Raw genomic sequence first — 17,692 nt, forward strand, 5'->3', positions numbered from 1 at the left:
CTACTGTGGGACTCCTTAGTCCAGACACACACAAATGCACATACAGACTTCTTGCCCCCCATTCCCCCTTCCCTCTCCTCCCACCCTCACCTTATTGGTCCCTCCGTCCTCACTCTCTACCCCCCCCCCTCTCTCTCTCACTCACTCACACACACACACACACACACACACACACACACACACTCCTTCCCCCCTCCTCTTGCCTATCCCACTTACCTCTCTTTCCTGGTCCCTCCCTCTCTCACACACACACTCTCCCCCCTCCTTGCCTGTCACAACAGGAGTTCTGCAGCCCTCTGCCAGTGGCAGAGCTCTGAGGTCCAGCATGGAGCCTCAGATCTTGGCTGGCGCTGGCCATGGTGTCTCCACTCTTCCCAGGCTGGCCCTGCTCTCTGGACAGCGGGACTGGCCTGGGAAGACAGATGCTGCTGCGACAGAGCTCCAAGGCCCAGCTCTGAGCCTCGCAGCTTTGCTGCTGCAGCCACCATCTACTGGCGAGCTCCCAAAAGTGGAACGACGGATATCATGTCTGTTATAATATCCATTTTAGGGAGCGCACCAATAGATGTATTCCACATCAAAAACGGACGTAGCACTAGGTAGCTATAGTGTGACAACGCTACACTGATATACCTACTACCAATAATAATAAAGCAGATGGCAAATAGCCCACATGTACTGGTGGGGAATTGTGGATACAAACGAAATCAGTGCTGTATAGTGCAAAATCCACACCTTCCTATCTATGCTTCCCATAAGTGCTTTGGGGACAACCTTTCAGGACAGCTCTTTAGGCTGCTCTGGTAGGGTATGCCCTCCAAACCACTCTAAGGTACCGTTTTTAAGACAATAATGTCCAATCATGGAGACATATGGTACGGCCAACCTGCTCCAATGGGATCATATGTAACCCATGGTGAATTTGCAAAAAGCAACTATGTAGTAAATGTTTGCATCCACTGATTGTTTGAGGCAGTGTTCATGATTCTGAGAATCAGCTGTCACATTTCTCCTTGGTCTGCAGAGCCGGAATTACTGGCTTGAAAATGAAACACACAAAGTGCCATCTTGTCCTAAGGCCACTGATGTCCAAGGACTCATAAGGGGTGTTCCTCTGCTTAAGACAGCATTGGCAATTGATGGATTTGACATCACTTTGGCTTAAGTCACCTGGGAACTGCTCTTTCAGTATTCCCCCTGAAGGTTCTACCTCATTGTGTTGGATTAAATCCCACAGATCCATCTGGCTGGCAGGGTCTTCGATCAGCAGTAGCTTCCTGATGCAGGTGGAAAACACTGCCTTTAACAGAATAGAGCCATGGGATCCAAGCCTTATTGTCTGAAATTTTTTGGAGATAACAACCAAGGAGAACAAGGGAAAAAAACGAAAAGCTCTTTAAGCAAGTTATGCTACAGCTCAAACATTCTTTCTTTGCCACTGCTGGAGACATGGAAATATCTATCTGCAACTCTGGCAATTACATTTCTTTTGCAGCTTCAGTTCAGGTAACCCAGTTTGATGCCATGCCCTTGGTGGACCTGATCATTCTGGCTGTGAATAAGATGACTGAGTCCAATGAAAGACCACAAAAACAAAGGTGCCCTTTTGCGCTTCCCTTTCTTGTTCCAGCCACTAGCCAAAAACCCTATGAAAGTGAGCGTAAATTCACTGATATTCCAAGAGAGTATTTGACAAAATTATGTCATAACATTTCGCATGCAAAGGAAAAAAAGGAATTATGCAAACAGACGGTCGGAGCTTTGTCTGTCTCCCAGAAGAAGAGAGCTGGAGCTATGACTAGAGGCCCTGTGGGAATTTATCCCCGGGTTATTGTCACTCCCAACGGCACACATTTCCTGTTATGCCGAAGGAAAGGAGGGGAGGGGAGCTGAAATCAGTCCAGGTGTCTCTTTGCCTTCCCCAACAGGAGATTGGCACACTCTAGATCGGGGTAATCAAACTGCGGCCCTCCAGATGTCCATGGACTACAATTCCCATGAATGCTGGCAGGGGCTCATGGGAATTGTAGTTCATGGACATCTGGAGGGCCGCAGTTTGACTACCCCTGCTCTAGATGAACTGTGTTTATATCCTATTAGAATAAGGCATTGAGATATATGAACACCAAAAGAAATGCCTATGCAAATAATGGCTCAATGTATAATAATTTCTCCAAACGCTGTTGAAGTAAGTGTTTTACTTCAAAGTATTGCTTGAAGTGTTCTCATTAAAATCAGACGATCGTTTCTGTCCATATAAGTTTCTTTCGCAGCGTAGTCTACATTCCTCCCTCAGGCTGAGGGCCTGAGGTGCTCCGCCTCTGATCACATGTTCGTTTCGGCGGGAAGCCATGTGCATGCGCCCCGTGTCGGGGCAGTAACACCCCCTATAGGAGCTTAACTAGAGAAACCTTTCTGTGGCTGGCCTGCAGGGCTGCATCACAAGGCAGATAATGAATTGAGGGTGAATGACTGGGCATCCCCAGGGCATCCAGGGAGCTTCGTGGCCAAATGCGGATCTGGATCTCACCGGTCTTAATTCAGCACTCTGGACTGACTCCAGGGTCAGTCCAGTGAAGATGGGTTCTGCTCAAGCAGCCCCAAGCACAGAGTCTTTTGCTGTACTCACATTTCCTTGAACCCGGGACCATGTAAGCCACCAAGAATACCCGTGAGCCTCTCAAGTGCCCACTGTGCTTATTCTAATACACATGATTAAGTTTCTTGATGAGTAAGGATGAGCAGAACAGCCATGAACAAATCCAACTCTAGCATGAGCTTACAATTGTTTTGAAACAACAAAACCAACTATGTAACATGACTTTGGGCAACCTAACTGAATGGGTACCTTTGCAATGTTTTTTCTATCGCTGTTCCTTTTGTAATCATAAAACTCACGCGATTAAACTCAGCCTTGGATTCCATCACGCTCTTCCCCTTGTATTTCTCTCTCTCTGTGGCCGAGAGTGTCTTCCGTTGTGATGCTCGCTTCCTTTGGTGCTAGCACTTGTGCGTGCACAAGGGCCTCCTTGAAAAACACTGACCTTGCACATGTGGAAGTATTGGCAGCAGAAGCAGCAAGCACCACAGAAGAGGAAGTCCTCCACAGTAGATAGAGAGAAAAGCAAGTGAAATGATTTCATATGCTTCAAATGGTTAGCATTTCCATTTCCCCTGCACTCAAGAGTATAATCATATAGGGTTGTGCGCTTCGGCCGCTGAAGCGCACAACCCTAATAATCAACTCTCTTGACAATGTCACTTTGTGTCCCAGTTAAACTTCAGTCTACAGCTAGACTTGGACCGTGACTGTTTTCGGCGCCTGTTTCAGAATCTTGACGTCCCCTGTCAGCTGTTCTTCTGTTCTTCTGCCTCTACCGTCTCTTTTTCATCACAACCATCCTCTTCCAGCCCTGAATAGGGGCTGAGCAACTGCAGCACATCTACACCGAACACTACCTGCTGGACCGTACTGGCAGAATGACGTTCCAATTGGTAACAGTGGACTGAATGGACAGTTTCCAGTCAAACGTTCTGCCTTTGATTCACTGCCTGTATCATAGAATGACAATGATCTCTCTCTCTCTCTCTCTCTCTCTCACACACACACACACACAAACACACAACCTGTGGGAAGGGAAACGCAGTGAATGATTTTATCTTTAACAAGCTGCTCACTTTTGATTTGCTGTGTCGTATGAGGGCAGACAATAGTCTGTTGGACTCTCCCATCACACCTGCGTGGTCCTTGGCTTCACACCACTCCACCAGCCTCTCCACAAGCTTCACGTTCTTCCCCAGCTGCTCGGCCGCTTCTGCTACAGACAGTGAGAAGAAGGTCCGTTGTAATCGGCAGCCGTTTTATTTGCTAGAAGCCAGTGCAATACACTAAAAGGCAAGGGATGTGCTAAGAAAAACTAGAGGATGAGGAGGAAAAAATGGCAGCTGAAGATTATACGGATGGCCTAGTCCAGGGGTAGTCAAACTGCGGCCCTCCAGATGTCCATGGACTACAATTCCCAGGAGCTCCTGCCAGCATTCGCTGGCAGGGGCTCCTGGGAATTGTAGTCCATGGACATCTGGAGGGCTTCAGTTTGACTACCCCTGGCCTAGTCGGTAGGGACTTTCAGCACAGCTCTGTGCTCGTCTATTAAGAAACCAGCCCCCCCCACACACACACACACAAACATTATGTTAAGTGGGGCTTGGTCCTGGAAACATGTTTCAGTCTAAAATTCCTTCCCCATTCTCTGTAACGGAGACTGAGCGCCAACCACACTTGGTCGCTCTTTGGCTCAGCGTGCTAGGTGCCGAAGGGAAGGGAATGTCCCCCAAACCTTTTAAAAACACTTCGGCAACATACTTTTGTATAAGGCTGCCAACTGGCCTGGAGAAACAGGTTTGTACTTTGACATCCCACAACTGCCCATTCCAGCCTCTATTAAAAAGGGAAACGCGTTTTGTTCTTCTCTGGGACAGCCGGCAACCCAACTTTCCTTTAAAGCTGAATTTAACATCCAGCTAGTTCAGTTTCAAAGCACGAGCTGCTTCTTGGAATGAAGATATATCACAGTGCTCGGCTCTTGAAGAGGAAATGCTTTCCCACAAGCTCTGAAGGCCAAGTGCTGGGAACTGTGAAGTGTGGTGGTTAGGAAATATGGGCCGGGCCGGGGGATTGTTAAATTTTACTGATGATTACAGAAGGAAGAGCAGGAAGCAATTATTGAGTTGGGAGAAGAGGATATTGAGTCCAGCCCCCCCCCCCCCCAGCACAAAAGCAGAGTTATATCCTTATAAGGCCATCGACTTCAAGCCTCCTTAAAACATTCCGAGTGTGGTTTGAACCTTCCTTCAAGAGTGCATCCCCCAGAAACAGACAGATAGCTTGACAGGCAATCCTGGGTCAGAGATCAGGCCGATCATAGGAAAAGAAAATGGCTAGAACCATACCATCATCAGGAGGTGGCAAGCTCTCCTTCTTTGCAAGTTTTTAAGCAGTGGCTAGACAGCCATCTGACAGAAATGCGGATTCTGTGAACTTAGGAAGATTATGAGTGGGTGGACAGAAGGGATTGTGTAGGAGCTTGGCTCTTGTGGCCATTTCCTGCATTCTGCAGGGGGTTGGATTAATGGCCTTGGAGATCTCTTCCAACTCTATGACCTAGACACGTGAGTCCTATCTTGTCTTAGAGGCTAGACAGGGTCGTCCCTGGTTAGTATTCAGTTGGAAGACCAGCAAGGATGTCTAGGGACAGAGGCAGGCAATGGCAAACCATTTTGCAAACCCTACCGGGTTAGCATAAGTCTGTTGGACAATGGCAATAAAAAGGAGACCATATAGACTTACAGCAGGATCCCTCAAAGAAGCAGCGAAATTGGTGTAAAAAATAAAGAGAGTGGGAAGCTGCATCTGACACACTGGCCTGGACAGTGTCCTTTAGCTACTGTTCACATCACTAAGATCTCAGTGCATGTTTGTTTAAACCAGGGGAATTGCTATAGTCAATATTAGGATTTTCCTGGCAATATCTAGCGAGTTAGGGTGCTCAGGGAAGAAAACATAAATGTTTTAGTAATTAAGGGAATTCCAGACTATATTTTGCAGCCTACATTGCACCGAAACAGGAAGGATTTGGATCAGCGCCCAGAAATCTTGCCATGTTCTTGATATGCAGGCTTCCAACAATGGAAAGCGACAGGTAGCTAATAATAAAGTGAGTTTCTCTTATGATTGCTTTGTCTCTTTTCCTTGCAGTCCTGTTTCTGAAATTACTTTTCAAATACCGAAGGTTGGTAATTTATTTCAAAATATGAAAATATCCATCTCTGCTAATTATTATTATTAGCGAATAATAAAGTGAGCTTCTCTTGCGATTTTGTCTCTTTTCCTTGCAGTCGTGTTTTCTAAAATTACTTTTCAAATATTGAATGTTGGCAATTTATTTTAAAATATGAAAACATCCAATCTCAGCAGGTGACCTAAGTTACGGCGTTATCCAGCCTTGAGAAAACCTTTGTTGCATGGATGAAATCTTCAACCGTACAGATGATTAAAGTTTTTAATCTTTGCCCATGAGATTGCAGGTGGCCAAGATATATCAGTGAAAACAATTTTGCCAAGAAGACTTTTTTAAATGACATTTTGCTCTCTGTCTTTATTACCTGAACAGTCTTGTGCATCAGTTAATAAATTCACTGTTCTGCTCAAGAGAAGAAAGGATTCTGGGAACTAGCAGGGCAGCATGAAACTGAATTATATACATACACATCCGTCACGTGTCCTTGCTGCTGGCTGCTGGGCTATGCAATTAAACCAAACATTTAAAGGTATGTATTATAGAGGCTAGAGACAACAAACAGAGTTGCACTTACCTGTCACTGTTGTTCATCGAGTGGTCTTCTGTGCAGTCCCACTGCGAAACTGCGGCTTCGCGGTACCCATGCGGGACTGCACAGAAGCCACGAACATGAACAAGGGTTTATACAAGGGTTCAATTGATTCTTGTATAAGAAACCTAAGCAACAGATCAAAGACTGAACAAAGGCTGCACCGTTTGACGCAGGGAACGGTTTGTTTTTACCTTGTGCATCTATTAACATTCTTAACGTCCCAAGCAGTTTGAACTGAACGGGGGGCATTTCGGATCTGAGAAATTTCAACACTGCTTCTGCGACACCAGCCGACAGCATCTTCGCCTTATTTACAACTGTATGAATAAAGAAAGGGTGTTATCTCAAAAGGACCGCAGAGGCAATGCCCTTGTACTGCAGGCAGATACCTATTTTCGCGGTCGTCCGTAGGCAACATTTCCCAGCAATCTGAAAAAACAAAAGGATGGGACAGGCTCTTTGAGACATGAGTTACAGGCCCAGAGAATGGAATGGCATGAGTCATTCTACTCCAGTCCCAGATCTGGCAGAGCAGGGGAGCTGCAAGAAAGGAAGGGCTTAACCCAGTTCTGTTTACTGGGCTTCACAAACGTTTTCTGTCCCTTATACACTGTGATAAATATTGAATGAAACAGCTGGTGTTTGCTTGATTCCAATGTGCAAAAAACAGCAAGAGAGCAGAAAACAAAACAAAAACGCAACATGATTGAGGTACCTTTTAAGGGTTTCTAGTACAAGTGAATGTCAATCACACTCTTTTTTATCTGGAGTGTTAATCTTGGCAGACATTCCGGCTGGCTTTTAGAGATCTCCTTGTGGTGGAATAAGTGTTTTTAGGAAATGGGATGATCACATGTCTACACACTAGTGAGGTGGCAGAATTCTTGGGGCACGCATGGAAGGGGGGTACACATTTTTGCATCCCCCTAGTGTGGAAAAGGTCCTTCACTGTTGCAAAGTAGAAACCAGGGGTAAATATTAGGTGTTAGTCTCTCAATGCTGTGCTATTACATATAGGCAACAATTAAATTTATATACACACTGGGGTGTGGGGGAGATCAGAAAATTTGACCACCTGATCTGCAAACGATAATGGCAACATCAAGGAATATACTGTCAAATTCCGCATAATGAGTAATCCCTTTCTTGCTTCAATCCTTCAAGGGGCTGTGGTTCCGTGGTAGATCTTCTACCAAGGGACCAAGCCCTATGAGGATAGGTTGAGGGACTTGGGAATGTTCAGCCTGGAGAAAAGGAGGTTGAGAGGGGACATGATAGCCCTCTTTAAGTATCTGAAAGGTTGTCACTTGGAGGAGGGCAGGATGCTGTTTCTGCTGGCTGCAGAGGAGAGGACACGCAGTAATGGGTTTAAACTACAAGTACAACGATATAGGCTAGATATCAGGGGGAAAAATTTCACAGTCAGAGTAGTTCAGCAGTGGAATAGGCTGCCTAAGGAGGTGGTGAGCTCCCCCTCACTGGCAGTCTTCAAGCAAAGGTTGGATACAGACTTTTCTTGGATGCTTTAGGATGCTCTGGGCTGATCCTGCGTTGAGCAGGGGGTTGGACTAGATGGCCTCTTCCAACTCTATGCTTCTATGATTCTATTCTACTTTGCATACAGAGGGTCCCAGGCAATCACCAACATCTCTAGTTAAAAGGACAAGGCAGGAGATGATGTGTAAGACACTTGTCTGAAGCCCTGGAGAGCTGCTGTCAGTCTGAGTAGACAGTACTGACTTCGATGGAACAGGGTCTGAATCAGTATAGGAGAGTTCTGTGGGGGTTCTGTCTGCCTTCCCTCCCTCTTCTCTGGCTCCACATCCATCTCCACCTTTTTTCTCCATCCTCCATCTTTGTTTTCTCCTCCCCACTGTTTTGCCTACTTCTAAAAGGTAACGGTAAAGGTATCCCCTGTGCAAGCACCAAGTGGCCTGAAATTTGGAGTTTGACTAGATAGCTTAACTTTCTTGCAAGGGCCCACTGGGTCATTCGACTGAACTGTTTCTTCATCCAGAAATGTATAACTATGCACTTTGAATGCTCTTGTTCCTTGCTTGTGAGTAACAATAACCAGGAATAGGTCCATCTGCAGGAGTAGCTTTACATTGCTGGATCGATGCCCCCGTTCTTCATGCGGTGGTGTAAAGGAATGAGCTTTTAGTCCACACAGCTGCCACATAAATTACTGCATGATCTGGGAGTGTGAAAAAGCCCACAACACACAGAGGCTACACTTCAAGGGTGCAGCAGGAACTGGCCGTGTGTGCATGGGAAGCAGCGAGAAAGATTATGAGAGCCAATATGTGCGATGAGCATGGTTAATGGAAGAAAAGTTTCTGTTTTGTGAACAGGAATGCAGACTGTTTTTCACATGCCATAACTGCTGTATTATAAGCCACAGAATACATCTGCCCATAACACAGAGAGGTGTGCAGTCTCTGGAGGCCTCTCCTCTGCTGTACATAGCAACCACACCTGTTCCACCCCTGTGAGGCTCTCCACCCCCATGTGTGAAGCAGGAGACAGACTAGGCTCCATAATGCATTTTAATTAGAAGTGAGAAGTTAGCCCATATTCTAAATGCCAGTTAACAAGATGTTGCTTGTTCTGGCACAGATTTCAGAACTCAGAAGCTTATGTTGTTAAAAAAAAAAGGGGTGGTGGGGTAGGGAAAGAAAAGGAAAATCACTAAATTCCATTTCCTCTTCTCTTAGGAAGAAAATAAGGCCAAAGGAATTTTTAAATATTAATTTAGATTCTCTCTCATTATCTTGGTATTCTGAACAGATGTACACATGAATCACGATGCAACACTATAGAGAAGGGATTTTTAATGCCTCCCAGCCTGAACGATATGAAGCGATCGGCTTGGCTTAGATCTCACACTGGATCAGTCAGATTCAATTGCCGTTGCTTCTCCTCTCACTGCAGGAATAGGAGATTGCAGCCTGTGCACAATGTTTGCTGAAAGAAGATAGGATGGCACCTGATGAGCATAATGATACAAACTCGCATCTCCGGGGCTTGTGAAGTTGTCACCCCAGTCCTCCATATGTCCCAGAGACATCATGTAGGGAGGTGAAGGCCACTGCACAGGCAGTCGGGGGCTGAGACCACAGAACCATGGCGATTTGCTCTAGATTCATGCAAAATATGGCCATGTGGTGAGCCAGTATCCCCCTCCCCATCAGAGACAGAGACAGGTGGAGATCTTGGACCCTGAGATGGAGTCCTGGGCTTCTCCTGCAGGGTTGGCATTGGCTCAGGAGTGCAGGTGGGAAAATTCTGCTAAGGAGCCAGTTTATGTTTTTATTCTGGCTTGCCTTCAGCCTTCTTAGTGGGAGGCTGCAAAGAGGTGCGATGTGCAACTGAAATCAGGTCCACTGAGACATGGATCCTGAAGGTGGAGCTAAAAGTGTCAATTCCAAAGATGTGGAATTGGCAGCTTTTTCCTGGGCGAAATTGGATGAGGGCTCCAGGGCTTTAAGGGCTTTCTCTCACAATGCTGCCTTAACTTTCAGCGCTCCATCCTCCCCGAGCTTCATGGGTGAAGTGTTGGCAGGCCTTAAATGTAGAGACACTATGTCCTTCACCCCAACAGAACAGTCAAGGTTCATTCCATCAGTTTGGGTCATCTTCAAACCACATTGGGAGCACATCTTGAAAGGGGTCTTCTGAGCCATGGAAGAGACTCAGAAGTCAATGTAGCATTAACAAATGCAGAAGAAACAAACCTCAACTATAGCTAGGGACTCCATAACCTTCAGTGTCCAAAGAGGGTAGAGGGGGTCCTACTGCATAGAACCACGTGGCCCCTGGGCTGGAACAAGCTTCTGGCTCCAGTGTGCAGCGCCCTCTGCAGGCTTTTAGCTGAAAAGACCTATCCAATGGCAGACCTGCTCATGTGCAGTCCCCCTGTGGGACTGCACAGAAAATTGATTATGAACAGTATTTATCCACCGACTGCAGGCAGGGAACTGCAAATTCATAAGGGACTACATGGCTGTGTCTTAACGGAATGTCCGCTAGAGAAAATGACTTTGAAGATACAGTTAGGCGTATGCGAAATTTATCAGCGGAGAACTCAGACCACCTTTCCCTTAGATTCAGAATCTTGCTGTTGCAGCCTTAGCAAATCACTCCCATGCTTACCAGGAATGGCAAGATTTCGGAGTGCGCTCAGTGCTGCGTGCTGCACGGTGACGTTTCCATCTTCCACGTGCCTGTCCAGTAAGTCCATCAGCTTCTGAACGATACCATTGTCCACCATATGGATACAGTTGCCATCTGTACAAGACCAGAGAATTACAATGAGCAGAACTTAGGAATGATGCATCATTTCAACAATAAAAACAGTCCACAGATCAACCCTAAGTTTCAGATTCCAGAAAAGCGATTACATTAGATTAGCATCAGGAGGGCAACCGTGCTGGTCTGCTATAGAAGACCTAGATCCGAATCCAGTAGCACTAGAGAGACCAACAAGATTTTCGAGGTAGAAACTTCTACAAGTCAAAGCTCCCTTGGTCTCTAAAGCACTACTGGGCTTCACTCTGTCTCATCTGATTACAGTGATGACAAGTTAACCATTCTGAATGAGACTGGGAAAAAAAACCAAGCCTGACATTTCGGGGGCATAAAGAATTAGAAGTAGAAGAAGAATTGGTTCTTATAGGTCACTTTTCTCTTTCCTCTCCCCACAACAGACACCCTGTGAGGGAGGTGAGGCTGAGAGAGCCCTGATATTAACTGAAGAAGAAGAGTTGGTTCTTATATGCTGATTTTGTCTACCCGAAGGAGGATCAAAGCGGCTTACAATCACCTTTTCTTCCCTCTCTCCACAACAGTGGGGTGGGTGAGGCTGAGAGAGCCCTGATATCACTGCTCGGTCAGAACAGCTTTATCAGTGCTGTGGGGAGCCCAAGGTCACCAAGCTGGCTGCATGTAGGGGAGTGCACATCTTGGAACAGGGCTTTTTTTTTCATAGGGGGGTGGTCCAGGTGATATATATTTAAATGTATAGTTAGCTCTATCACACCAGCTTAGGACAGCTTACTTTTCAAAAGTACCTTGCTCATGGTAAAATTCTTCTTCCCATTCCACATTTTAAAACTATCCCGAAAGCAGAATTCCAATAGTAAATGGCTTTCTGCCTATCCTGTTTCTTACTTAGCAACCCCCACCCCCCACTTCAACCTCTAGTTGAAAATCTTAACATTTGATGACGTTATGTATTCCGAGCAAGCAAATGCTTCCAGAAATCACATCTGTCAGTCCACTGACAGATTTTCAGTACCAGGTGCACTGTACACACACCACTATACAGTGACCGTTTCCTGAAATATTAATCTTGATGATGCTGCTTACCATTCCTAGCAAAATTTGCAATTGCCAGTGCTCCGGCAAGCTGTAGCTGATGGTTATTAGAGGGGATCCATAAAAGCACTCTTTGGAACACGCTGCCTTTTCCGCCTTCAAATAATTTTTGCATTGATTCATCTATAGAGACACACAAAAACAAACACAAGTTTTCTCCAGCAAGACATGAACATACGATGCCTCCTTATTCTGAGTTAGCTCACTCGGTCACCGACGGTACAGTTTAGACTCAAATAACTGCAGAGGATTGTGCTGTTGATCCAGTAATCTTTGCACAGATTTTCAGAGGGGGATTTGAGCAAGTCGTTCGGCTGCCTGGAGATCTCGTAAACTGAGCCTGGGGTGTTGAGCACACAAGACACACAAGCCTCACCATTGAGCTATATAGGGGGGAAAGCAAATACTTCTCACATAAATTGAAAAACATTTCCACTTTATTTGGTTGGCTTTCAGCAAGCAAATGTTTACTTCTACAAATAAAACCAGCCATTTTGGCCTTGACAGGTATATCTATCTGGAAAAAAAAGATGTGTATGTGAAACTAGATTGGGGGGGAAAGCCTGATCTGATTGTACGTGTTCATCTGAGCAAAGCCTTCTGAAGGTCCGTGGGTGTATAGTGCTATCAAGTCACAGCTGACCTAGGGTGACTCTGTAGGGTTTTCAAAGCAAGAGACATCCAGGGGTGGTTGGCCATTGCTTTTCCTCTCTCTCCATAGCAACCCTGGGCTTCCTTGGTGGACTCCCATATACATGTACTGATCAGACCAACCCTGCTTAGCTCCTGAGATCTCATAAGATCAGGCTGCTCTGGGCCACCCAGGTCAGGGTGATTTTACATGTCCACACAGCTGGGCAGCTACTCATTTTCTCTATGGTGGCTTCCACCTTGTGGAACAGCTTGGCTGAGATGGTCAGGAGGAAGGCCTACCTCTCATATGTGCCATTTCACAGAATGTGCAAACAGAAAAGTTCAGAAGAGTAATTCTACAACGGTATGAGAATATTAATACAGTGGAACAGCCCCGAAGGTTGCTTCTCTAAAGCGTAATGTTGTAATCTATTGAATGGTCTATTGTACATACCACCCCCCCTTTTTAACCACAATACCCTCAACCTTTCTGACCTCCTTTCATGTCATGCATCAGACAGTTTTTCTTGTTTTAGACAGGGCTTTTTGTTTGTTTGCACTGTTTCCCGTTCTCTAATCCTGGTCCTACTGCTTTGTTTACTGGAGGATCTTTGAGTTGCTTTTCATATTTTGTCCTCCGCCTTGTGTCTCAGTAAGAAAGGTGAGCTATAAATGAAGATAGCAACAATAACAATCACAAGTGTACACAATTTAGCCTGCTGACTGCAATGTTTCGACATCTACCAAGTGAAGACGAGGTTTATAATTCTATACCGAAAATAAATGCAATGTGCTAATGGCAGTTCTTTACTACACTGGCATGCATGAATTCATATGTGATACTCACCTCCTAGCAGTAGTAGAACCATAAGATCAGAGGCAGTTTTAAGCTCAGCAATGTCATCCTCTTTGTCACTATCCACAGTCTTCTGGACTATCTCAAGTAGACATTCTACGAGTCCTGCTTCAACTAGTTGCAATTTAATGATATCTGAGTACAAAGCATCAGGAACACAAGATCTGAAATACTTATTGTACACCACAAGAACCAACCAATAACATACATTGAAGGAATTAGACATTGTGAAACCAGGAAATGAAGCATCAAATATATAATCACTATACTAGCAGTAATCTCTCACCATTTATGGAATCAAAAACATCCCCATCTCCCGGAAGTAGCTATGGAATTTTGCACATCTGGCAGGCCTTATTCAAGGCTGAGTTTTAAATATATAACACACTTTTTTAAAAAAGAAAAAAAAGTGGTACATAAATTCCTCTGGGTTTCTAAAAAAAGGGAAAAAAAACATGACAAAACCAAAACCCAGATATTTCAAAACAGTAGCAGATGCCCCTGGCACTCCCTTGCTAGAACAAACCATAGCAGATAAATCAATAAAGAGTAAATAACTTGCCACTGTTTACTCAAAAGCTATATTTGACTTGCTGCCATTTACCAACTGTCTGCTACGAGGACACTATGTGTGTGTGTGTTCCATTTCTGCAAGGCAAAAAGTCATATGCTTCAGTTCTGGGGAAACAGGAGGTGGGCCTTTCCTGTGGATGCACAGATGGCTTCTTGACAAGCTTTCTCTGCACATTCAGGGAGGTTCTGATGACGGGATGCTTTTAAACAAAGCTATGTCCCCGCATGCATTTGAGGCTGGTACAGGTACCCATCTAGGCATGCTGAACAGGCCGCAAGCATTTTGATTCCCTACAGAGCCCTGTTCCCCTGATAGGGTTTTAGGGAGTAAATAAATAGCCAAACCTGACAGGACAGGTTGGGAACTGAAAGGATGAGTTGCAATACAAATGTTTATTATAATTACACATTTATTGCATTGCACTGCATTGCATTATATTTATATACTGCCCTCCCTTTCAGCTCAGGGTGGTCTACATTACTCTCATAAACGATACATACAGGAAACATCTTGACTTAAAAATATAACAAGAACTAGCATTGAATAAAACAGTTTATAATGTAACATTCAATATTCAGTGCTCAACAACTTGGGTTTTTTGCTGTACTGTAGCTTCATCTTTTTATACTGTGGGTGAAGTGGATGGCGGGAGGGGCCCCTGGATACTGGTTGATGGTTTGCTTCACTTGTCTTGGCTGAAAGGGAAGGCCCTGCGGAATTTCTGCAGGCCCTGCGGAATTGCTTTAGCTCTGGCAGGGCCTTGATGTCGTCTGGGAGCTCATTCCACCAAGTGGGGATAAGATCAAGAAAGCCCTGGCTCTGGTGGATGAGGCCATATGCAGTTGTACTTTCTTTCTATCTGGGTTCACCTTTCAAATCCAAGTTTTTAAGGTAGAAAAGCATATCCACTTCAAAACTTGTTATGATAAGCAGTTGTGTTGCATGTGTAACAAATGCTAATTTTTTCTGCCTAGAGTAAATGTATCTTAACACAATGGATAGCAGTGAGTGAATGAAAAACACAAGAGCTGACTTTATAAACGTATGACAAAGCGAGATGCATCAATGTACACTGGAAAGCATTTGTGTTCTGATAGCAAATGACCATAAATATATGCATTGGTTACACACACACAAAAATTAGTTATAGGAAAAAAAAAGAGTGTGGTGAGTTCTAAACAGACCATTTCAGATGGTGAGCTTTCTTTTTAAAGGTAGGTTTTAACAAAATATAATTGCTCTCTTACAAAAACAAAACAAAAGCAAAAACCCTTTGGGTTGGATTTAAAACACTTATGAAAATAAAAATCGCCTAATGAGATGTTGCTTTACAACATTTTTTTAAAAATTGTAATCTTTTTGTCACCTTCAATTCTGTGCAGTTTTACTTTTGACATTTTGCGGGTGGGGGTGGGGGGGGGAGAACAATAACATATTTTAAATCCACACTGTTATCAGCGTCTCACCATTTTCTGCTAGAGGAGCCAAAACTTCAAAAATCATTTCCTTCTTGTCATGTTCTATCTGCTTCTTGAACAGTTTCACAAGCTCTTCGGCAATGTTTGTGTAGGCGAACTGCTCTTTGCTTGATTCTGTGAAGTCAGAGGGGAAAGCTAAGTGGCAAGAAAAACAAAATCGAACTGGCAGAACTGTTTTCTCCTCAGTTTATTAGGAGGATGTTTGATGTAGTGATTTATAGAGCTGAAACACTGTTCATGGAGAGGCACAGGAGACTCCGATACTCAAGCCTGTCGCTAAGTGGGGGGAGTCCAAGACCTTTAAAGATAAATGTGATGACCTAAATTATTAATTATGTTCAAAGCTGTTAAAAATTTTGCACCAGTGGAAAATGAACATACCCATAGCAACGGCGAAATTACTAACATACAAATTAAGCCCTTGTCTGCCATCAGCAGGGGAAAAAACACCCTGGCTTTCTGATGGAAGAGATTAAAGGTCAGGCCCGCCACCTTAACATTTGTGTGGCTCCTTGCTGGTGGCATTTGTTCTGGCTTTTCAAAACAGCTGAATCAATCTACATGTCTAGATTTGCATTTCTTTCTGACTCAAGGGTGCTGTGTGGGCCTTCAAGCACACAGAAGATACAGAGACTACTGACTTGTCTGTTACATTTTACGATTTGGCTGAAACCTCCATGTTTATGAGGTGAACTCTACCCGGAGCGGGGTTTTAATGTAAGATGGAGCAAGGAAACCACTGGTCTTGAAGATCTAATGTAAGCAAATTTTCTCTATTTAGCAGAAGCAGGGCTTTATCACCTAAAATTTCCCTTTCTTGGAAAGGTCATAGGGTTAGGCGCTTCGGAGCCCAAAGCAGCCGGTCCCTCCCGGCGCATTCAGGGCCGCATGGGGGGGGGAGGGGAGACACTGACGCCCACGCTTCAGAGTTTAGGGGTATCAGAACACTGAGCAGAGTCTTCTCAACACTTGCTACGGACAAGAAGAGCAATCACAGCAACACTGTTACATTAGCTGACTAGACCAGGGCCTAGTCTGCATACTTTCAATGCACTTTATAAGTAGATTTCCCTGTTCTGCACAGGAAAATCCAGCTGCGAAAGCACATTGAAAGTGCATTAAACTATGTGTGCGGAATGGGCCCTGGACAGTTGTAAATGAGAACCAACTTACCAAGTTCTGCTAAATTGCCAAACGCAACAAGGCACATTTCAGTCAGAGCTGCATTTTGGCAATGAATGCCCAACAATTTCACTAACGTAGGGATAACACCCATGTTGATGAGTTGAGATTGCAGGGTATCTAAACACAGGACAGACAGAAAAAGAGACAACTGTGTTCAGGTTCACATTTCTTCCAGCGGTATGACTTGACGACACTTTTTTCTTTTTTGTTCTTCTGAAGCCTGCTTGACATTCAAGCTTAACATGGGATGAAGTCCCCAAAAAGTCCATCACATGGCAAATTGACAGAAAATAAATTTTATCAGAAAAAAAATCATCATGTTTAAAAATATATTCAACCATCTGAACACGGATGCAGCTTCTACAAATGAACCCTGGAGCTGTAGTTTGGTGAAGCGCTCACTCTAACCCTAACCCTCTGTTAGACTTTCTGAGTCTTTCTTTATAGAACTACAATTTCTACAACTGCTAGTTTTATCTGATACTGTGGACCGTCAAAAAGACAAATAAGTCTGACCTTTCCATAGATGCTAAAATGACCAAACTGAGGCCATTTATATTTTGGTCCCATTATGACCGTTTATGCACTGGAGGTTTCATGCCAGGCTGCAGCCTGGGGTTTTAGTTGTGGCAGGTTGCCCCGCCTCTTCTAGCACCCACATGGGGGAGCATTTGGCCCGGTGCGCCTCATCCACCCCCGATTTGTGCTCCTGTACGAGAGCTGGGACAGTGAAGTTCCCAGTGCATAAACGGTCTATGAGAAGACAAGAGTCAGTGGAAAAGACAATAATGCAAGGAAAAGCTGAAGGCAGCAGGAAACAAGGAAGACCCAACATGAGATGGATTGAATCAGTCAAGGAAGCTGCAGCCCTGAGTTTGCAATACCTGAGTTTACAAAACGTTAGGGCATTTGGAGGTCATTGATTCATAGGGTCTCCATAAGTCGGAAGTATCCACATAAATCCAAGATAGCAAGAAGTCTCTTCAAAAGCAGGGAGAGCGGCATGCAGATGTTACTATGGGCACATCAGAACACTCCCAGGGTTATAGACTGTGGCCAGTTGTGCATACTAAATAGCATTAGTTTAGACCAATGTTACCTTTCCACCATGGGAGAAGCTTTCCTCTCAAGGACACTGTTTCTTATGGAGCATTATATCCATTTGCTCAGAGGTGGCCGAACTGTGGCTCCAGATAT

At 44.6% G+C, this 17,692-nt stretch overlaps 1 protein-coding gene across 8 annotated transcripts in view; it reads right to left on the reverse strand.

Annotated features, from left to right (window-relative positions):
- Positions 1-17,692, reverse strand: part of RAP1GDS1 (Rap1 GTPase-GDP dissociation stimulator 1) — a 115,070-nt gene that overhangs the window by 7,654 nt on the left and 89,724 nt on the right. For 7 of the 8 annotated variants that reach the window (XM_077300826.1, XM_077300827.1, XM_077300829.1 and 4 more), the window contains 7 exons: positions 16,484-16,612; positions 15,299-15,424; positions 13,250-13,393; positions 11,761-11,892; positions 10,546-10,680; positions 6,582-6,707; positions 3,679-3,818 (listed from right to left, as the gene is read on the reverse strand). In XM_077300826.1, coding sequence (XP_077156941.1) covers positions 3,679-3,818; positions 6,582-6,707; positions 10,546-10,680; positions 11,761-11,892; positions 13,250-13,393; positions 15,299-15,424; positions 16,484-16,612 — 932 coding nt within the window. The remainder of the gene's footprint in view (positions 1-3,678; positions 3,819-6,581; positions 6,708-10,545; positions 10,681-11,760; positions 11,893-13,249; positions 13,394-15,298; positions 15,425-16,483; positions 16,613-17,692) is intronic. The other variant, XM_077300828.1, reaches the window with a different exon arrangement.

This window comes from Paroedura picta, chromosome 10 (assembly GCF_049243985.1).
Source record: "Paroedura picta isolate Pp20150507F chromosome 10, Ppicta_v3.0, whole genome shotgun sequence".
Lineage (NCBI taxonomy): Eukaryota > Metazoa > Chordata > Lepidosauria > Squamata > Gekkonidae > Paroedura > Paroedura picta.